General features: G+C 36.0%; 1 protein-coding gene across 9 annotated transcripts in view; it reads left to right on the top strand.

The window, feature by feature from the left end:
• PICALM (phosphatidylinositol binding clathrin assembly protein) overlaps positions 1-23372 on the top strand; it is a 111595-nt gene that overhangs the window by 60389 nt on the left and 27834 nt on the right. For 4 of the 9 annotated variants that reach the window (XM_025355846.1, XM_025355847.1, XM_025355845.1 and 1 more), the window contains exons 8-13: positions 660-701; positions 4797-4882; positions 7089-7212; positions 7460-7596; positions 11020-11123; positions 17553-17702. In XM_025355846.1, coding sequence (XP_025211631.1) covers positions 660-701; positions 4797-4882; positions 7089-7212; positions 7460-7596; positions 11020-11123; positions 17553-17702 — 643 coding nt within the window. The remainder of the gene's footprint in view (positions 1-659; positions 702-4796; positions 4883-7088; positions 7213-7459; positions 7597-11019; positions 11124-17552; positions 17703-23372) is intronic. The other 5 variants (XM_025355852.1, XM_025355849.1, XM_025355850.1 and 2 more) reach the window with 2 other exon arrangements.

The raw sequence follows: 23372 nt of genomic DNA, 5'->3' as shown, positions 1-23372 counted from the left end.
GGACAGAAAATAGTTTTCTAATTGGATGCTAGAATACACGGGAACCATTTCTATCTTTTTTAACTAGAAATTGCCTAGGGCCTGAGCATCATGAAAGTGTATTGGAATTGCTTTGTGAAGACAGTTATATCCTGATTAGATATCACTTGACATTTTTGTAAACCTGGCCTACCTGACAGAACATGAGTTTTTAAAAATGTTATCTATGGTGATTTCTAGGGAAAACATGTTTTATGGAGAAAGACAAAGTCGATGTCTTCAGGTTTGTTTCTTAAATTTTTTTTTTGTTTTCCATCAAAGAACTTGTTCATGGTCAGGCTTTCTCATTCTTAACATATTTATCGTATTACACATAGAAGACGGGAGTTTTCAGATTGTGACAAGGTAGCTTATATATAGGTATTCAGAAGACATAGGGATGGTAACTTAGATTTGTTGACTTTCCAACTCTAGTTTCCCTACTGTTAACAACTTCTAGGGCCACCAAATAATATCTAAGCCATTGGAAATGTTGAGTATTTTTGGAGATTAAATATCTTCCTGATTCTTAAGAAGTCTGTTTAAAATATTACTGGTACTAGCTGTGATGTCATTTTTCCAAATTTTATTTATAAAACATTTTTATTATAATTTATTAAATACAATGCTTCTTCTTACAGCAAGTTGGAATTGACAGAGGTGATATACCAGACCTTTCACAGGTAAGTATATTGTTAAAATATCAATCCACTATCTGTTGTGTACGAGCTGTGAAGAGTATTAAGATAAGTAACATGTAGCCCCCATTGTCAAAGGGATCAGTGCAGTTTTTGACCAATTTTAACATTTTGATGTATTCCTAAAGATTGTTCTAACATTATGACCACATCAAATGATCTGCTTGCCACTTACATTTGTGGCCTACCCACTGTCATACCATTTATTCAGTCTCTTCAATCACTGTTTCTTTCCCATCATCATCATTTAAAAAAGGAAAAAAAAAAAAAAAAAACTTTTTGGAACCTGAATTTAGAAAATGATATTTAGAAAAACAATTTTCACTATTCTGCTGGTAGAGAATTATACAGTATTTATTTTTCCTGTTTTAAACTTCCACTTTGACTGTTTGACTCAGTTGGGAGAATTAAATAGGGATAAACTTCAAAACATAATATTAGATTAAGAGAGTAGGGTTTGGGATATGTCCAGATTTCAGTCTCGGCTGTGCCATTAGCTGGCCCTGTGACTTTGGGGAAGTTACTTTCTAAGCTTCAGTTTCATCATCTGTAAAATGAAGATACTACAGTACCTACCTCATACAGTAAGTAGTTCAGGGGATTAAATAAGTTAATGCCAAAAAAAAAAAAATTTAGAGCATTAAGCACACTCAACTAATGTTGGCTGTTTTAATATTGTCTTTATCATCATCATCATCAAAAAGTTTCTAGGAAACAAACTTCATACCTGCTGGTTGTTGTGGCTTATTCTCTGTTTTCTTTACTGAGTATTAAGAATGAAAGTACCTGGCATAAACTATCCTTGTAACATTTCCATCAACTCTGTCAACTGTTGACATCTGTTTTACCTTGTTTTGAATTGTTCCAGGACATTTTTTTTTATGTTTCTTTTTGACATAGAGTTTTGCTCTTGTTGCCTAGGCTGGAACGGCAGTGGCGTGATCTCAGCTCACTGCAACCTCCACTTCCTGGGTTCAAGCGATTCTCCCACCTCAGCCTCCCAAGTAACTGGGATTACAGTCTTAAGCCACCATGCCCAGCTAATTGTTGTATTTTTAGTAGAGACAGAGTTTTGCCATGTTAACCAGGCTGAACTCAAACTCTTGACCTCAAGTGATCCGCCCACCTAGGCTTCCCAAAGTGTTTGGATTACAGGCGTGAGCCACCGCGTCCGGCCTCCAGGACATCTTTTAAATGCCTTGTTAACAGTTATTACTGAGCTTCTCTGTACTCAATTGTTCTGATTCTTCCCTCTAATGTCAAGGCTAAGAGTATGCAATAAATCTAGTCCTGGGTTATATCTAAGTAAAGAATCCTGTATATGTCCACTTGAAATAAATTGGCTTTATTAAGAGCAAGCACATTATTCTGGGTTGAACATGAGATAAGTCATTGCTTGAATAACGTATAGTATAAAATGATTTGGCAACTTTAGATTCCCCTGTTACCCACCCCATTTGTTGTGCTTCCCTTATGTTTTATTTAAAATTCATTGTCCTCGGGATAGATGTAGAAGTTACAGGCCATCATCATGTGTCTGTGTATGTTAATATTCACCCTATTGTAATTAGAATAGGATTCTTTAACCTCTGTTCCTCTTTTCCTCTGTATTGATGATCTCTGAGCAAAGGGAACTTACCAGGCATTCTTTGGGTGATCCAGAGAATTTTCAAAAGTGAATAAAACAAAGCTGTTTACACTTTAGGGAAGATGGTGGTAATGCAGAAGAGTGGAAATTTGAGATTACTCTTTTTTTTTGTTGTTATTATATATTCTTTTAAGGTGTAAAGCATCACATTTTCTTCACTCTTTGGGTTTTGTTGGGGGAGGGGGAGAACAGATAGGCTTTTGCTTTGTCACCCAGGCTGGAGCACATTGACAAAATCGTGGGTCACTACATCCTCAACCTCCCAGGCTCAAGTAATCCTTAGCCTCAGCCTCCTTAGTAGCTGGCATCACAGGCATATGCCACCACACCCAACTAATTTTTTAATTTTTTTGTGGAGACAGGGTCCCCTTATATTCCACAGGCTGGTCTCAAACAACTGGGCTCAAGCAGTCGTTCCACCTCTACTTCCCAAAGTGTTGGGATTACAGGTGTGAGTCACTGTGCCCAGCCTCCTCACTGTTTGTCATGTGGATTTGACTTTTAAAGAATAGCCAGATATATTTAGAAGGGATTTTAGAAATGGTTTGTCTTACTTATCATAACTTGGTAATTTAATATTTTTATTTGTAAGCCACAGCTTAAACCCTTCAGAAAAAAGATAAACTACAGTTTCTATGACCAGAGTTTCAGTTTAGGATTTGGTACCATAGTAGTTAATTATGTAGTCTTTAAAGTCAGAGATACCTTCCCTATCTTGGCTTCTGTTGTGTATCAAATATGTGATCTTGGACAGATAACTTAATCTTCACTGTCTCAGGTTGTTTATCTGTAAAATGGATATACCAGTAGTGTCTGCTTCATAGATTCAGTGACTACTACCAGGTAGCTAGCGCAGTACCTGTTGTGTGAGGAGAGCTTTTTAAATGTTAACCACTATCATCAACATCCTCCTTATTTCTGAAAGCTCTAAAGACAGTGCTTTGCTTGCTGATTAGCAAACATTTTTGCTGGGGCTGTAGGAAGTGCTTGTGTACTCTCATTTCAACAAAGAAGTTCATCTTCCAATGTAGTATTTGGTTTTAAATGGTTTTCTACTGTATCTCCCTTGGGCTAAGGTCCTGGTATATAGAGGAAATAGTGGATGAAAGAAGTTGTTAAAGTCATAAATGATAGAGAAATTAGTAGGTATTGCCCCTTTAACTTTTTTAGATCCTGTAATCCAGAAACTGTATCTCAAATCCTATAGAATATTTAGGGTAAGTAAACGCTACCGATGCATTTGTTTCACTTCTAGTGGACAGTTCTTAGTCTGCACACTGAAAAGGTTTCCTTTTGAAAGCTTTCTTCATATTAAGTTGAGATTTGACCTGTAGCCTGAGTTTAAAGTAGTCTTCTGTTAAAAAAAGGTAAATACTCATTTCAGTGCAGTTTGATAAACATTTGTGTAACCAACACATCATTCAAGATAGGAAAATTCTACTTCCCCAATCCTTATGCCCCCTTCCAGTCACTTCTTACCCACCTCCACAATCACTGTTTTGTTTTCTAATAGCATAATTTTGTTGGTTGTTAAACTTAATGTAAGTGTAATCATACAAGTATTTACTTTTGCATTCTGGCTTTTTTTGCTCATCATATTGTTTGAGAGCTGTCTATATGTTGTTGAATATACCATTAATTCTTCTTTATTGCTGAATAATATTTACCATAATTTTGTCTATCCATTTTCCAAATGATGGACTTTTGGATTATTTGCAGTTTTTGACTGTTGTAAATAAAGCCACATTAAACATTAAGTCTTTTCTTACAGAGATAAGTTTTTATCCCTTTGGGGTAGTTAGGAATGGAATTGGGTCATTAAGGTGGGTGTGTATTTTAACTTTGTAAAAAACAACCTAATCCATTTTCAAGGTGATAAACTCCCATTAGTGATATATGAGAGTTCCAGTTGTTCCATGTGCTCACCAACATTTGATATTGCTAATATATTTAACTTTAGTAATTGTAGTAAGTGAAAAGATGTATCTCATTGTGATTTTCATTTTCATTTCCCTGATGCCAGTGTTCAGTGTCATTTATCAATAATTATTCCAGAGTCATGTTTGAACACATTCAGTTGCTCAGCAGTGCTTATTAAGTACCTTCTGCATGCTCAGTAGTATGTCTAGCTTTTGGGAGTATGGTTTTACTTTAAAATTTAAGTACTTGCAAGATTTTAAAAAAATGTTTCATGTTTACATAGCTTTCTGTTCTTAATGTTTTTGGTAATGTTTCTTAATATTTCCAACTAGGTCATGTTTGTATAATAAAAGTAACATTGTCATTCTCATTAAGTAGCTAAAACTCCACTGTTAATTAGTACATGAAAAACATACCTGTTTATTTTTGTTGCTCTCTGATTAGATGATACTTGATTTAATTTGACCAGTGGCCTAATTATCATGAAATTCTTAATATTTGTACAATTGCAGGCCCCCAGCAGTCTTCTTGATGCTTTGGAACAACACTTAGCTTCCTTGGAAGGAAAGAAAATCAAAGATTCTACAGCTGCAAGCAGGTACATCATTCTTTGTAGGACAAAGAGCAAGAGTGATTTTTCTGAGGGAGTAGATGAAATCAGCTCAAGTTCCAAGCTATTTAATTTCTCTTTATCTTGATTTGATTTTCTATAAAATGGGTTTAATCATAATATCAACTTCATAGAATTAGTATCAGGATTAAATGGATTAATACATGCAAATTCTTGAAATAGTTTCTGACCTTCAATAAATGTCAGCATCTGTTAAGATAATGACAGTGACTGCATAGTTTAGAATTGTGTTTATGATGTCAAAAGTTCTCCTGAAGATGATAGTGCATTGTTTTATATGATGCTTTATAGTTATAAGATACTTTTTTTTTCTCTTCCCCCCTCCCCCGAGACAAAATTGCACTCTGTTGCCCAGGCTGGAGTGCAGTGGCACAATCTCAGCTCACTTGCAACTTCCACCTCCCGGGTTCAAGCGATTCTTCCACCTCAGCCTCTCAAGTAGCTGGGACTACAGATACATGCCACCACACCTGGCTAATTTTTGTATTTTTAGTAGAGACAGGGTTTCACCGTGTTGACCAGGCTGGTCTTGAACCCCTGAAATCAAGTGATTGGCACACCTCAGCCTCCCAAAGTGCTGGGATTACAGGCATGAACCACCGTGCCGGGCCTATAATTACAAGATACTTTTGTATTAATTTGCTCAATCCTAACAATAGCACTGTGAAGCATGTAGTAGCAATGCTGGGACTCAAACCTAGAATATCTGACATCAAATTGCATCATCTCTGTCTAATGCCAGTTCATAGGGTTGATTATTGATATTTTATATTTTAATCACTTTATTATGTTTTAAGCTAATTCCTCAGACTAAGACCAGTTAACCTTGCAAATTGAAAGTAACACATATCATTTCATATCAATCTGGTAACATGATTTTTGCATTGGGTTAAGAAATTAACTTGAGTTACTCTCATGTTTTCATATGAAGCTTTTTTAAAAACAACATGAAGAAAGAATTTGTATGGTGAGAACTTTCCTTTGGTTCTTTTTAGACTTTCTGTTTGTTTCAGAACTTTAGTCTTTCTTTTAGTAATAAAATTTAAATAATTTTCAATGGAAAATGCCATTATTAGATTTTAGTACTTATTTTTAATCCTAGATTTGTACTTTGAATTTTCTAGTAGGATTTTCGAAGTAGCAGTCAAAACAATAAGTCTCATTTTTTGAGAGAATAATGAAGAAAAAAGCCATGTAGTTCAGGTGTACCAATTTACCTGAAATGTTTATCATAAAATGTATTGGTTTTCTTGCATTTCTGTCAACTATGTCACTCTTCCTTTGTCTTCTGAGTTGTACCTTTTTATTGGCTTATTTATAATACTAATTTTATGTAAAATTTAAAAGAGTTTTTACCACTTTACGTGCTTAGAGTAGAAACTAATGATGATTAGTGTGTGGTAAAAGGAAAATAAAGCTCAAGGTAGTTCTTCAGGTTAGAATTCTTTACCACTTGTTTTACTTAGCCTAGAGTTAACATTTGGAAAGTTAATGTTGAGGTTTACAATGTGGATACTTTTTTGATAAAAGGGAAAGGAGGTGGCTTGTCAGTAAAAGATGATACATTGTATGTGTGTATTAAAAAGGAAATTCTAGTTTGGCAAAAGGGCAGCACATAGAAAGATGCCAGATGACCTGGTGACTAGATTGAAACCAGTCTTCTTTTGAAGGAACCTGAAGTCCTCTGGGGATGTTGTTATAGGTGAAACATACCTAGACCTCTGTTACGTATTACTGGTATGCATGTTTTGGTGTTCTGTGGCACTGCCAAAACGTAGGCTGTAAATTAGCAGAGGGTTTTCACTGTGATAAGGTCAACACTTTTTCCCATCAGGGATTTTGTGGGAGTATGTGGGCTCTTTCCCAATTGCATTGGTTTCCTCTCTTGGGGCTTGGAAGAGGCAATGTGCCCCACTCTCTTGTGAACCCTTTCCAAAGTCAAACATTTACTCTAAAAGCAGTGAGTGTATATGTAAGTCAAGATTTTTCTAATTGCTCTAATCCCGTAGATCACTGGGTGAAATATTTCATCTGAAGTACTGGATTTGAATCCAGAAGTTAAGTTTATAATTATAGTGCCTATCCATGGCAAGGTTGCCAGACCATTTCCTGACCTGGGTGTAATGTGAAGTGTTTAGCAAAAAGCCAAATTATCTCTGTTCAATTATCCTAGGGCAACTACACTTTCCAATGCAGTGTCTTCCCTGGCAAGCACTGGTCTATCTCTGACCAAAGTGGATGAAAGGGAAAAGCAGGCAGCATTAGAGGAAGAACAGGCACGTTTGAAAGCTTTAAAGGTAAGTTTGTGCATTCTCCATATTTGGAAAAATGAGTACAGGTGTTCATTAGGTAAATGGGGCCTCTGCACAGAGTCTTAAATGTATAGTGTTAATGGGCTGAAACTCAGTCTGACTTTTCATCGTGACATAGAATTAGGTAAAACAGAATATCTGCTATCAGAACAAATTAGAAAATGCTTTTTTCAGAGGTTGTACAAACAAATCTAGTTTCTGGAATCCTTATGGTAGTTCCCTTTCTTAACAGGAACAGCGCCTAAAAGAACTTGCAAAGAAACCTCATACCTCCTTAACAACTGCAGCCTCTCCTGTATCCACCTCAGCAGGAGGGATAATGACTGCACCAGCCATTGACATATTTTCTACCCCTAGTTCTTCTAACAGGTAGGAGTAGAAGTTAAGGTTACCTTTGAATACGTAGGTTCAAAGACTTCTAATAGAAATTTTGCAGGAATTTTCAGGTTTACTTTTATTTATACTTTTATAATCTATTCACACAAAGAGGTGACGATAAATGGTGATATTGGTATAATACCTAAAGATAAAGTGGTGAGAGTTTATATTTTACTTATTTAGGAAATGAAATATAGTTAAATCACTGATTTATGCTAATAGGAATATAGCTGTTATCTCTGGGCAAACTTTTTATTGTGTAAAAATTATGATTAAACACATTTATGAGAAATCTAATGGTTCAAGACCCTTTATAGCTCTTTGACATATGGGTATGATGTATATTTTAAAATACCATTTCATTGGATATTAAACATCTGTCATATCTGTTTCCTGGTTTTAAACTCTGTAATCTGGAACATAGTGACAGTTTAGTTGCCAGGTTTCTTGGTATTGAAGCCTACCACACTAACTTTAATAATCTTGTTGTCTAATTTAAGCTACTTAACATGGAAATATAATATTGTGGGGTAAAGTAAAATAATTGACATTTTCTAAACCTGTTTTGTCTTTTACCTCAGAGTGGCTTAAAGTAGTTTAAAAGTCAGATTCTGGTTTGAATCCTGGCCCTTTTAGTTCTTAACTTTTTTTGAGAACTTGTTTTCAAGTGAGATTGTGGTTCTCAACTTTAACATCAGAAACATTTGGAGAGTTTATTAAACTACAGATATCTGAGTCCCAATCCTGGAGTTCTGATTCAATAGGTGGGACTTGGGGCCCAAGAATTTTTGTTTCTAAGATGCTCCCAGATGACTAGCTGTTATGAGCACAGTGCGGTATTAGCACATGTTAAATGTTCCATAGAGAGTGGTGAGTTTTTTCCTTTCACTTTGTTGTTGCTGTTTATTTTATTAACTCACCCTTGAAAGTTCGTCTTCCTGCCTACTGACTCCTAATAGCTGAGCCTAAAAGCTCATTGTACGTTTTAGTATGTGAAATGCTTGCTGTGTGCATTCTCAGTTGCTACCTGCTCCCTAAAATCTTAGTAGGTGTTTGCTGAATTTAGTTCTCTTTTTCCTTTCAGCTTTATGATTTGTTTGCTCATGTATGCTACCTTCTTTAATCCCCAGTTAAGTAACATTGACCCCATTAAGGGGCAAGTTCTCAACATGGAGACCTTGAAAAGAAGTCTGTCCTAGGAGAGATAAGTGAAAAGAATGTTCAGTGTTTGAGGCTGAAACAAATTATTGGATAAAGAACTAATTTCACTGTTTTATCTCACGTACTAAAAATGTTCACCTTTTTAATAGTAATTAAGGGCAAATCTTACAGCCCATTTATAGAATTCTTACTGTATATTCTATATGTTCCCCAAAGCACTAAATGCATTTATATCTACTATCTACACAACTCTTTTACATCTAAAAGACATGTCTTCAAAACTTTTTTATAAAAATACAGTTAGAAGGAATAAGTTCTAGTGTTTGATAGCACAGTAGAATTACTAGTTAGTAATAATAATTGTGTTATCTATGTCAAAGTAGCTAGAAGATTTAGAATGTTCTCAACACAGAGAAATGATGAATGTTTGAGTTGTGATAGATGTCCTGATAATTACATGGTATGCATGTATCACAATATCATATGTATCCCATAAATATGTACAATTGTTGTATATCCATTTAAAAAGAAAAACATTCTATTTTGGAGAATATATAAGTTAAAAATTAGGAGCTGGGTGTAGTGGCATGTGCCTGTTGTCGCAGCTACTCAGGTGGTTGAGGCAGGAGGAAGGCCTGAGCGCAGCAGTACAATGCTAGCCTGGGCAACATAGCAAGACCCCGTCTCTTTGCCTGTCTCTCTCTTATTCTCTCTCTCTTTTGAGACAGTGTCTTACTCTGTTACCCAGGCTGGAGTGCAGTGGCACAGTTATGGCTCACTGCAGCCTCAACCTCCTGGGCTCGAGCGTTCCCCCGTCTTAGCTTCCTGAGTAGCTGGGACTACAGGCGCACTCCACGATGCCCAGCTATTTTTCGTTTTTTTGTGTGTTTTTTTTTTTGCCATTTTACCCAAGCTGATCTTGAACTTTTGGACTCAAGCAGTCCACACACCTCGGCCTCCCAAAGTGCTGGGATTACAGGCATCAGCCACTGCACCCAGCCTCCAGACCCCTTAAAAAAAATTATCTGTATTGTGTTTGAATTTTTAGATACTCTAGGGTCATGTTTTGAGTTGTTCATTAAAATCACATAGAAGTCTTGAGGTCAGAAATATATCATGTAAGCCAGGCATGGTGGCTCATGCCTGTAATCCCAGCACGTTGGGAGGCTGAGGTGGGTGGATCATCTGAGGTCTGGAGTTTGAGGCCAACCTGGGCAATGTGGTGAAACCCTGTCTCTACTAAAGGACAAAAATTAGCCAGGCATGGTGGCATGCGCCTGTAATCCCAGCTACTTGGGAGGCTAAGGCATGCAAATCACTGGAACCCAGGAGGTGGAGGTTGCATTGAGCCAAGATTGCATCACTGCACTCCAGCCTGGACAACAGAGTGAGACTCTTGTCTCAAAAAAAAAAAAAATAGGCTGAGTGCAGTGGCTCACGCCTGTAATCCCAGCACTGTGGGAGGCCGAGGTGGGCAGATCACCTGAGGTCAAGAGTTTGAGACCAGCCTGGCCAACATGGTGAAACCCCGTCTCTATAAAAATACAAAAATTAGCCGGGTGTGGTGCTGCGCACCTGTAGTCCCAGCTGCTCGGAAGTCTAAGACAGGAGAATCACTTGAACCCGGGAGGCGGAGGTTACAGTGAGTGAGCCAAGATCGTGCCGCTGTACTCCATCCTGGGCGACAGAGCGAGACTCTTGTCTCAAAAACAAGAAGAAAGAAATATATCATGTAAATAGTGTGTTGTATAAATGAGGTGGCTCTATTCATAAATGCATGTAAAATTTTTTCCCTGTATCATTGATACGTAGTTGGGATACTGAGGCACTAGAAGTGAGGTTAAGGAGTATTTTACTTTGTAGTGTATTGCAAATGTGATTCAAGTTCTGTGAATATTAAAAGAATTTTAAAAATATTAAAATTGCTATGATATTTTGTATTTTAGAATCTTATTGTTTAGGTTCATTTTAATAAGGAAATTAGTTTTTTTCCGGGGGAAGACATTTATCCTTTTCCGAAGAGCTACTGTTCTTTGAATCCTGTATAAACTTAAGATATGATATTAGATTATTTTTCCAAGCCTCCTTAGAAATATGCTATTATATGAAGAAACTGTTCCTCTTTTGAGATTTATATTAATGAGACTTTTCTTCCTTGTTTTTAATGTTTTTATCTGCGGTGGGCAGAGAAGGTGACACTAAAGTAGAAAGTTTTTCTAGTAAATAAAACACGTTTCCAAAATATCTTTCTAGCACATCAAAGCTGCCCAATGATCTGCTTGATTTGCAGCAGCCAACTTTTCACCCATCTGTACATCCTATGTCAACTGCTTCTCAGGTAGCAAGTACATGGGGAGGTAAGCATTGATGAATTCTATTTTAGATTTTACATGCATCTCTTCTCATTCTGTGGTGTTTTACTTATTTGTAGTTGTTTATTACACTTGATACATGAGAACTTGATAAATATTAAAATGGTAGTGAAGCAGTTTTATCCCTTGAAGGTATGTTCATTTATTATAAATAATTTAGGAATTTATGTTCAAATAATTTATGAAATGACATTTAATAAAGATAAATGTAAGAGGAAGGACCAAGTGTATTTTTAGGTATGAGATTATTCTTTTAATGTTGAATTTTTATTTCATAACCAGAAAATGCATAGTGGTTATTTTGATTTTGGTGTAGAATTTTCGTTTTAACTTTTGGGGAAATAACTTATCTTTGTGTTAAGTATATGATAAAGTTCTAATAAAACTCAGATGGTATTATCACACAGGAACTATGTTGTGACCAGGATTGTCTTGACCAGCTGTATGGTCAAGACTTAAATGTTTTAAATGGTTTTTAAATTAAGACCTGAAAGATTTTGCTAGTCAAAGAATTTTCCCCTTGTGCCAATAGAGCTTAAGGGCAGCAAGCATTTCTGAAGTGATAGGCTTATCTCTCATAGCAAGATAAATTATTCTAATGAGTTTTTACAGTATATAAATAAAGCTTTTTTCATTTTATTTTAATGATTTGAATTTAAGAACATTTAAAAAATTTTTTTTAAGGAACTATATCCTAGAAAGTAAGCTCTGTGAAGGCAGATTTTAAAATATTTTGTTCTGACAGGTAGTTTGTAAACGTTAGTTGAATAAGTGGGCGCTTTCTCTTCTGGACAAGTTCTTTTGGTGTCAAGGTGGGGCACAGAGCAGATAGTGAAACCCTAAAATACTAGATTTCAGGCTAGTTTTGTGAGCCTGAACTTGATTTCAAAAACTAGTTGACTTTGAAGGCTAGTTTAATTTAGCTAAATCTTAAGATCTGAGAGTAATTCCTAAAAATGACAAGATATTAATTGTTAAGTATTTTAGAATTATTTCAGAATGAACTGTAGATAGCAAATTAAGATTTAGAAAGGAGTTTCTTGATACCCTGATGGTATGTTCTGATTTTTGAATTCTTAATTATTTTCTGCCTTATTGTGAATTGCTTTAGAAAAGGTTAGTAGAATTAACACGATCATTTAAGCAGTTTCAGCTTATTTCCTTTTTTAAAAAATGGAGTAGTCTTTTTAAAACTAAGGCTGAGTTGTTTTTCTAAATAGATTAAAAATATTACAGAAGGCCAAATAAAAATATATTTAACATTTTAAAGAAGCTGAACTGCAATTCCTAATTGTTTTGTCTGGACACCATGTACAAGTAAAAATGACAAGTTGAAGTTTCTACTTGAAATTGTTAAAGTCACATGTGAAAGCAGATAGACTGTTACGGTGGGAGAACAATTCTCAGTAATTTCAATCTGTAAGAATTGTTCTGTGGCCTGTTAGAAGACATCATTCCATCAAAGTCTCTGTGTGACAGACTGCAATATATTGGAATACATTTAATCATGTTTTACTTTTCTATTTTAGTTTATTTTGCTTTGTATGCTATTTCTGTAAAAATTTCCCCCATATTAAGTCCCATAGTTTAATCAGAATTAAATCCTGTCTTGACTTTGATATAAGGATATTTGGCTTCTGAGTTGGTGATAACCAAGGTTTTGACTTCCGCATGATGCTGAGGAGTATTTTAAGCCAAGAATGTTCTAATTCGAGTCAGTATTCATATCCAGGACAATCATATTGATACATATTTTTTTAATTTTTAAAATTAAAGTTTGACTAAACAAAGTTAGACTGAAATAAATCTCATATATGGCCAGGTGCGGTGGCTCACACCTGTAATCCCAGTACTTTGGGAAGCCAAGGCGGGCAGATCACACGAGGACAGGAGTTCCAGACCAGACTCACCAACATGGCAAAAGCCTGTCTCTACTAAAAATACAAAAATTAGCCAGGTTTGGTGGTGCACATCTGTAATCCCCACTTCTCGGGAGGCTGAGGCGTGAGAATCACTTGAACCCGGGAGGCGGAGATTGCAGTGAGCCGAGATTTGTGCCACCACACTCTAGCCTGTGCGACAAAGTGAGACTCTTGTCTCAAAAGAAAAGAAATCTCATATATGAAAAGCTTAGATCATAACATTAAATGCTTAGGGTATTTTGAAGTTAACTATTTAGCTGAACACTTAAATATGTAACAGTTTACATATAATGCTGCTCTTACAGTATATGACAAAACAAAGGTATGATTTTTTCATAATCCCCAAATCTTGTTCTATTCTTTTATTGGCTTTTATTAGCTAAAAATGAATGCCAATAATAGACCTAGTATTTAATGTAGTTCTTATAAACACCACAGAAATGATGTGCATTCCTGGTCATAGATATATTAGTGATAAGGTAGAGATAAAGGGAAGAAAAGTTTGTATGTGTATATGAAAGACATTTAAGATTCCACCTTTTGGTAGAATGAAAATGAGAGAACAGAAGCTCTCTTGTTGCCCTCATTGTATTGTTAATGAGCCTTGACTTTTTCAAAAAATGTTGTGGAGTCTAAACAAGCAGTGGGTATTGAATACTAATACCTGAGGAGACCTAGGTTTTCATTACCCTGAACATTTTGTATTATAGCAAACTTTTGAGTTTTTATATCTAAAAATACGCAATATTATCAGCTTGGTACACCGTTGAGTATTTGAAGCAAGATTTCAGATTTTAGTTTAGGTGTAATAGAATCCATTCTGAAGTGTAATTTGCTTTACTTTTAGCTGGCATGAAACACAAAACACTTGATGAAAAAATTTGATTACCTGGGCAGGTGCAGTGGCTCATACCTGTAATTGCAATACTGTAGGAGACCAAGGCAGGAGGATTACGTGAGCCCAGGAGTTCGAGACCAGCCTGGGCAACATAGCAAGACCTTGTCTTTACCAAACAATGTTTTAAAAAAAATTAGTTTACTGTGTGTGAATGTAGGTATCAGTTGTTTAGGACTTAAAGGCTAAGTCCTTGTATGACTGTGGTGCCATTTTAGTCTTTAACTTTTTTTGGATTTTTTTTAATGACTCTAGTGTAGCATAGAATTAAACTTTTGGGCCAGGTGTGTTGGCTCATGCCTGTAATCCAGCACTTTGGGAGATCGAGGTGGGTGGATCACTTGAGGTCAGGAATTTGAGACCAGCCTGGCCAACATGGTGATACCCCGTCTCTACTAAAAATATAAAAATTAGCTAGGTGTGGTGGTGTGCACCTGTAATCCCAGATACTCGGGAAGCTGAGACACTAGAGTCACTTGAACCTGAGAGGTGGAGGTTGCAGTGAGCCAAGGTCATGCCCTTGCATTCCAGCCTGGGCAACAGAGCGAACCTCTGTCTCAAAAAAATAAACTTGAATGAATAATGAAAAAAATAATGGACTGTATTTAAAAATTTTAAACTGGGTGCAGTGGCTTACACTTGTAATCCCAGCACTTTGGGAGCTGAGACAGACGATTGCTTGAGCCCAGGAGTTTGAGACCAGCCTGGGCAACATGGCGAGACCTTGCTTCTACAAAAAAAAAGAGAAAATTAGCCAGGCATGGTGCCATACACTTGTGGTCCCAGCTACTCAGAGGGCTAAAGTGGGGGGATTGCTTGAGCACAGAAAGTTCGAGGCTTCAGTAAGCCATGATTGTGCCATTGCACTCCGACCTGGGCGACGGAGCAAGACTCTTATCTAAAGGAAAAAAAAAAAAAAAAACTTTAAGGGATTTAGAATTGCCAGTTTAATAGATTAACTTGAAATAGCTGGAGCGTTATTATTACACCTTAATGAATTGGTTTTTATTATTATAGTGTAATGTCCATAATTAACATCTTGTAGATTACCTGTAATATTTTGTCAAGTAGATTAGGAACTGGTTTTCCTTATCCGATTGATCTAATTATGAATACATTTGCACATATTTCTGATATTCTTCTCTAAGGTGTTTCACGTAATAGGAAGTGATTGAAATTAGATGCTAGGGAAATTAGGTGCTAGATAAAACCTATCTGTCATTAGAACAGCAGATAACTGGTAACCTTTCTTGAACATGTGTATTCTCATAAACCAATGGCTCTGTTGAAGAAATAGTGTGTATTTTCTTTTAAAAATGACTTATTTCATGGCTTTTTTTTTTGCATGAAAAACAGGTATTTTACTTGACAAAATACAATGTACTTTTAAAATTCTATGCAGCTATTAATATCATGTATTTAAAAACAGAACATTTGGCTGTGTGTGGTGGCTCATGCCTATAATGCCAGCACTTTGGGAGGCCAAAGTGGGTGGATCACCTGAGGTCAGGAGTTCGAGGCCAGCCTGGCCAACATGGTGAAACCCCGTCTCTACTAAAAATAGAAAAACGAACTGAGCGTGGTGGCATGCGCCTGTAATCCCAGCTACTCGGGAGGCTGAGGCAGGAGAATTGCTTGAACCCATGAGCCAGAGGTTGCAATGAGCCGAGATCACGTCATTGCACTCCAGCCTGGATGACACAGCGAGACTCCATCTCAAAAAAAAAAAAAAAAAAAATCAGAACTTTCGGCCTAACTGGCCAACTTTAAGCTTAATGCTTTCTTATGCAAGAAGAAGCTAGAGTGACCATCAGTATATATATTAGCTAAAAATACATATATATTTTTAGTACTAAAAACCACTGTCCGTGGTGGCTCATGCCTGTAATCCCACCACTTTGGGAGGCCAAGGCAGGAGGATCGCTTGAGTCCAGACAGGGGTTCAAGACTAGCATTGGTATTATAGCATCTCTACAAAAATTAGCCAGTCACGGTGGCACCTGCCTGTAGTCTCAGCTACTCGGGAGGCTGAGGTGGGAGGATCACTTGAGCCCAGGAGTTTGAGGTTACAGTGAGCCATGATTGTACCACTGCAGTCTGCCTGGGCAACAGAGCAAGACCCACTCTCAAAAAGAACAAAACAAAAAAAACCCACTGCACCCCCCTACAACTTCTTGTAACTATTTTCTACTTTTTATTTCTTAATTATTGTTTTCTGATTCTTTTTTCCCAGTGTTCCATTTATTGGGGAGTGGAATGATGGGAAAGATTTCGCGTTTGAATAGCATAATCAGTATATTTTAATAGATTTGTAGGACTTTATTTTTTTTAGTGTGAATTGGTGTTCCATAAGAATACTATTATAGAAAAGTTCTTATGTTACAGAAAAAGTTGTATTGAAAAGATGTGTTATTTTAAAAATCATAACCTGAGTATTTTCTTGATTTTTTTTTTCCTTTTTCAAACAGTTGTATTTGAGCTTGCAGAATGCTTGCCTTGAAGTTTTTGACTTTAAAGGAAATGTGTCTATATCATAGTAAATGAGCTAGTCCTTAGGCCAGTGTTGCCTTCTTAATGTGCAATAATACAATCTTGAGAGTAAAATACAGTACCTAGTAGTGTGAAGGTACCCCAGTATATTTTAGTGAAGGTCAAGAACTAAACTAGAACAGACAAGAAAGATTCTACTGTTTAGAATTACAGGAGTATCCGCTTATTTTTAATTATGTTACAAAGAAAAAAAAATAATATTTTTGCTGCTTTTTATTTTTTTCTTTCCCCATTTAGTTAACTTTTTAAATCTTGAGAAGTAAAGAAAAATAGATTTCAGTCATTAGAATGATAATTATCTTGAATAAGGTATGAGTATAATATTTATCTGATTCTAGAATAACATTAGATAAAGTATTTGATAATGGTACATGTTTGATATCATTCTAGTAGGGAAACAACACTTTTGTTGTTCCTTTAGCAAATCATTTAAAGACTAAAGCTCTTAGATAGACATTCAGAGCTGTTGCCGATCTATTAAGTGGGCATTCTTTCATCTCTGTTCTTAATTATCTAAAATTCTTTTCCCCCATGCTTAGATTTTTTTCTTCATCTTTATTTTTTATTTTGAATGTATTATCTGCATATGCCAGAAACAGCTTCTTACCCTTAATTGGTCATTACCCTCTTTTTTCTTTGAAAGTTTACTCACGACACACATACCTCTTGTCGATATCAATTATTCAGGTAAACACAGCTATACCACCGCGACCAACACACTCACCTAGGACAGGGAAGATTGGTGCGGGATGGGTGGCTCTTTATAGAAATATCTTGGTTATTATTCTCTTTTTTAACTACCTCACTGTTGGCTTTCTGGTGTTAACAAATAAAATGATTTTTTTCTAAGGATTAATTTTAAAATATGTTAAATGCAATTCTTCCATCTTGATAATTAGATATTTTTTGTTTTTGATAATTTAGATATTTAAGATGAATAAACAATAATATAGCTACTATTTTTCACTTTTCATCTTTTGACTAATTATAATACTAATTAATTTACTTCCTTTCTTCGTTTTGCTGTAATACATTTGGACTGCACAGATCCTTTCTCTGCTACTGTAGATGCTGTTGATGATGCCATTCCAAGCTTAAATCCTTTCCTCACAAAAAGTAGTGGTGATGTTCACCTTTCCATTTCTTCAGATGTATCCACTTTCACTACTAGGACACCTACTCATGAAATGTTTGTTGGTAAAGTACCATTTAACCTTTTTTTCCAATCAATGTTTATACTGCCTAACTATATTTTACGTGTCCATTAATTACTTTAAAAGCACTGCAATAATTACTTCAGATTTTAATATCAAATTCTAAAACTAACCAGCAATCATGTAGTGAGTTTTTTAAATTGACACTAGCATCTCAATTATATTTATACGAACTTTTAGGAAAATTTCTCTTGATGTTGAACTCTTTTTTTTTTTTTTTTTTTTAGCATTTTGTTCTCTTATCATGTTACAATGCAGTACTCTAGCTGTCTAGTATCACATGCAGCTTCCTGTTTTAGTTTGGAGAACTGGTTGAAAAGTAACATCTCTTAAACTTACTTGTTTATATGTGTTTATATTTTTCTCTTTGTGCTTGGGAGAGAGGGTGGTTAATCACTCTTAGCAGCTATCTTTAATCTTTTGTTTCTCTTTTAGCTGTTGCATGTCATAGTTTTATATTGTCCAAAGTCTATGCATATCTTTTATCCCATTCTGAAGGATTTCACTTTATTGATGGTATGGAGATAAAAGTAGGAAGTATGTGTTCCATTTTAAATAGTAAAGCAGAAACACAACTTGACTTGGATATTCTGTAATTACAGTATAAAAAGGCAGAATTTCACACTGAGGTTATATAGGGAATAGTAAGTTTTAAAATATATACTGAAGCTGAAATAAATGTTTTTGAATTCTGCTGAAAAAGATGCTAACCCTGCTCCCCCCCAGCCCCAAAGACGATGAAACAACTTTTTTTTTTTTTTTGAGACAAGAGTCTTGCTCTGTCGCCTAGGCTGGAGTGCAGTGGCACGATCTTGGCTCACTGCAAGCTCCGCCTCCCGGGTTCACACCATTCTCCTGCCTTAGCCTCCTGAGTAGCTGGGACTACAGGCGCCCGCCACCTCGCCAGGCTAATTTTTTGTGTATTTAGTAGAGATGGGGTTTCACCGTGTTGGCCAGGATGGTCTTAATCTCCTGACCTCTTGATCTGCCCGCCTCGGCCTCCCAAAGTGCTGGGATTATAGGCGTGAGCTACCATGCCTGGCAGACAATGAAACTTCTTTTGTTCAGTTCAGAGAAGCAGCTTAGGGTAATGTGAATTTAAATATTTCATTAAAACAGCATGCAGAAAGTCATCAGTATACCCTAAACAAATCGTGTGACCACATTCTAAATATTCTGTTAGATATATATGAGTGAGGGGAAGGAAGTAGTAACTAGAAAGCGAGTTAGTAGAAGGAGAATAAACAGTTCCAAGTCAGGTCTTCTAAAAATATGACTAGTCTAATAGCTTAAAATACATATATACCCAAAGTGTGATAATTCATTGCAGTAATTCTTTCATGTCATTTTGATACAAAGTTGCCAACCCTTACTCTATAGGATTAAGAACAATCCAGAAAAACCAGAATAGCTATGTATCTAGGCAGCTTCTGATCTTGACAGAGGGAAGACATTTGATACAATGATATGTGTAATAGGTAATAGTGTAATAGGTAGCTTGTCCTCATTGAAGCTTCAAGAACACTGAATTGTATGTCAAGGAGACTGAGTTGTGGTCTTAACTATGCTGCATATGTGATTGTCTGTGAAAGTGTCTAGGCTTGCTTTCTCTCCTGTGAAACCACACATTAGAGGACAGGATCGTGTTGGCTAAAAAGCCAACTGCCTCATATTTCTTCTCTAATGAGATACAGTGTTGGGTTTTTCTTTTTAATTTATGCAAACAGAATAGTTTTTTAAAAGTACTTAAAGTTCTTTTTTTAAAGAACCTTAAGTTCTTTTTTTAGTAAGTTGTCATTTGAAGAATGCCAAGTGCTTGGGCTCCCCCCATTTTTTGTTTTCTCAATTACCCATCCCACTCATAACTGTTCCTCCCCTTCTCTTTCTTTTTTCTACCTTCTCTTCTTCCTCTTATTCCTTGCCTGCCTCCCTAGCTGCTTCCCTGATTCTTTCCTTCCCCCTTCCCCTCTTTTTTTCCCTGTCCTTACTCCTTTCCTGCCTTCCTGTCTTGTGTGCCTTGTCAGAATTGTTTGTGTCACTTAAGTTTCTCCTAATACTACCTTTATGTGCCTAGTTTCTTCTACTGTAGCCGGCTCATTCGGAGCTAGATAACAGTATCTTTATAACTTATTTATGCAGGAAGGATTTTTTTTTTCCCTTAAAATGAGTTTTTATAAACTTGGTAAGAAAAAATACACTTACTTGCTTTCAAAGAACACACTACTTTTTGCCTAACTGCATTTGCCTTAATTAAACATTTGGTGATTTTATGAATAGATGCTTATCATCTTCTTACTTTACTCCATTCTCAAACCTTAAATTTTTAGAAGCATATAAACGTTTTAATATTACAAGGTTATGGAATCTGAAGTTTTGTATAATCTATGTCTTTCCACATATATTCAAGACCATTGTGGTAGCAGTAAAACCTCGAAGTCCAGCTGATATTTTCTGTGTGCATAGTAGTTATTACTGTAGTTAAGTTGGGATTAAAAAGAATGCTTGACACAACTAAAGAATTGAGGCTCTTGATCGCAAGAATTGGACAGGACTAAATATTTTTTAAATGGAATTTATTAGGGCGTTTGATGGCATGTGCTTGGAGCCTAGTGAACTTAGGTTTGAATTCTAGTTCTGCTTCATGAACTATGACTATAAGCAAGTATTTAACCTTTTTAAGGCTACGCAAGTTAGGAAAATAGTGTCTTGCAGGATTATCTGAGGTTTACATACATGACTACGTAACATCTAGCACTTTGCTAGGCATATAAAAGTATCAAAACAACTACCACTAAAAACTATCTTGGGAGCTGGGTCCAGTAGCTGGTGCCCATAATTCCTGCTAATTAGGAGGCTGAGGCAGGAGGATAGCTTGAGGCCAGGAGTTTGAGGTCAGCCTGGGGAACATGCAAGACCCCATCTCTCAAAAAATTTTAAGAATTTAAAATTCTTGTATATGTGGACCACATCATGATTAGAATGTACTTCTTACCTAAATTATGTAGTCATCTTAAACATTGGTTTTTTTTCTTTATTGCTTTTAGATTTTAAAATTGCCAAAGATTATTCACTTTTTTTGATCTAATAGCAATGAAAAGCTCAAGAAGTTCATAAAATTTGAGTTGTTTTTAATTAATTATATAGCAATAGTAAAAAAATGTCTTGTTCTACTTACTATTTTATGTAAGGTGAAATACTTGGGATTAAACTGAAAAACCCCTAATAAATTTTAGAATCAAACAAATGGGGGTTCGAGTCTTGGTTCTGACAGGCTTATTAAATCTTTGACCTTGGGTAAATTATGTAATCTCTCTTTGTTTCCTCATCTGTAAAACGGGGATAATAACTATGTCATAGGGTTTATGTGAGGTTTAAATAATACCCTGTTTATAAAGCCCTTGCATAGTGTTTAGTAGTGTTTAATAAATGCTAGTAGTTACTTTGACAAAAAAGTATGAGCCCTAATTTATTATAAAACTACCACCAAAATCAATTCACAGTCCAACCAAGTTTTGTAAAAGGTATTTGGAATGCCTTTCTTTCCCCAAAGCTTGTTGATCTTGTACTTTTCAGTTAATTTATTACTGTCCTCTTGAGATTTATGCTGCAGGCCAGTGGTTTCTAAATGATAAACTGTGGGTTGGTGCTGGTTAGTGAGAAAGTTTTCACTGAGCCTTGGTGAAATGGAAGAGTAAGGAGGACCCGTGTAATAATATCATAAAGTTAACCTTAACTCAGAGCTCAGCGCCTGCTCTTTTTAGCGTGTGCGTGCGTGCGCGCGCGTGTGTGTGTGTGTGTATTTCTGTAAACTTTCCCTTTTAGAATAGTGATACTAGCTGGGTCTTTTTGTTTTAAATAACTTTTAAAAATTAAAAGTTGACAGTCCTGATAGTTTCACAAAAAGTTGATGATGTGCATTGAAATTAGATGTAAAACTCTAACCTTGTTGGTATGTGTTTTTCAGGCATGCAATAATTACTTAAAAAATTGTTACTTTGGAAATAAACTGCTTGCCTCCATGATAACTATGTGACTGTAAGCAAATATTAAAAGCTCATTCGCTATTGCAATTTACTAATTTTTTTTAACTTTTTTCCTCTGTCTATAGAGGCTTTTAAAACTTGAGATACAAGTTCTGGGTTACTTTATAGTCTTTCTAACCTTTTATACTTTTAGGTAATTATGTTGTAATTTCACAGATTGGTAATTCTAGGCATTTGAGGAGATGGCTCCTCTTTTTACAGAAAATATTAAAGTCATTTCTGTGTGACTATAAAGGATAAACTTATCTTTTATATCAATCATATTCTAGAAAGCTGAGGCAAAGTAGCAGGACAAAGTAGGAATTTGATATATTGGCCTAATTTTAAATTGTTGTTCCATATATAATCTAAAAGTTAGTGACATCATAGCCAAGATTGTTACCAGAATGATTTAAAGAACGTTATCTGTACTACTAACACTCTGATAATAGCATGGGCACATAATTAAGCATGATAGATTTTTTTCTTGAGTAGATACATTCGCTTTTTATGTAAAGGTTAAGAGAACAACCAGTAGTAGTAAGCTGATGGCATAATTCCTAAACAGCTTGCACACTTAAAAATATTATTAAATTGGTAAGTCTAGGATTCTCAGATCGTTTTCATGAGTAGTCAGGAGATTTATATACTAAATTATTTCGTATTTTGATAGTGTTTTGTGTTCTCATTGTATGACCAATGTCTTTGAGTTAATAGTAGTTTAAGGGTTATGTGATTATGGAACACGATCAAACTGGTACATTCTCTAAAAATGTGTGTGCTACAGAATAGTCATTATAGGATGTGTAAGATGCTACTTTAAAGTAGTATCATTAATGTGTATCAGCTTGTATGATTCTTTGCTAATAACAAATTGTTGTTTCTGTCTTTGAGGAGCTTCTTGGACATCTCACCAAATCTTGTCCTACTTTTTTTTTTTTTTTTTTTTTTTTTTTTGAGACGGAGTCTCGCTCTGTCGCCCAGGCTGGAGTGCAGTGGCCGGATCTCAGCTCACTGCAAGCTCCGCCTCCGGGGTTCCCGCCATTCTCCTGCCTCAGCCTCCCGAGTAGCTGGGGCTACAGGCGCCCGCCACCGCGCCCGGCTAGTTTTTTGTATTTTTTAGTAGAGACGGGGTTTCACCGTATTAGCCAGGATGGTCTCGATCTCCTGACCTTGTGATCCACCCGTCTCGGCCTCCCAAAGTGCTGGGATTACAGGCTTGAGCCACCGCGCCCGGCCTTGTCCTACTTTTTACAGTTTTCTTTGAGATCAGTCTTTCTAGTACAACATGCTTCATTGTACTTCTTTACATCCTGGTGTTATACATTAAGAATTCAAAGTGAGATTCTGACCCGAATAGAGGAGGGGAAGAGAGGGATCCTAAGTTTAGGACACCAAAAGTTTAACTTCTCCCTAATGGTGTAGTTGTTAACCTTCTAATATAGGTGGTTTTTGTTTGTTTCTTTGGTTTTTTATATTCTGACTCAGTAGAATTTAGAAAAGGAAGAGACCTTAGGAGCCTTATAACATTCCAAAAGGTGAAATAATTTCTTCTTTGTGATCCTTGCGAGGTTGCTGTTTATTTGGATATACTCAATGATTGAAAGTTCTCCAAATCACATGACAGCCCT

The sequence above is a fragment of the Theropithecus gelada genome, chromosome 14 (genome assembly GCF_003255815.1).
Source record: "Theropithecus gelada isolate Dixy chromosome 14, Tgel_1.0, whole genome shotgun sequence".
In the NCBI taxonomy this organism is placed as follows: domain Eukaryota; kingdom Metazoa; phylum Chordata; class Mammalia; order Primates; family Cercopithecidae; genus Theropithecus; species Theropithecus gelada.
This window is presented reverse-complemented; position numbering and strand designations above follow the sequence as displayed.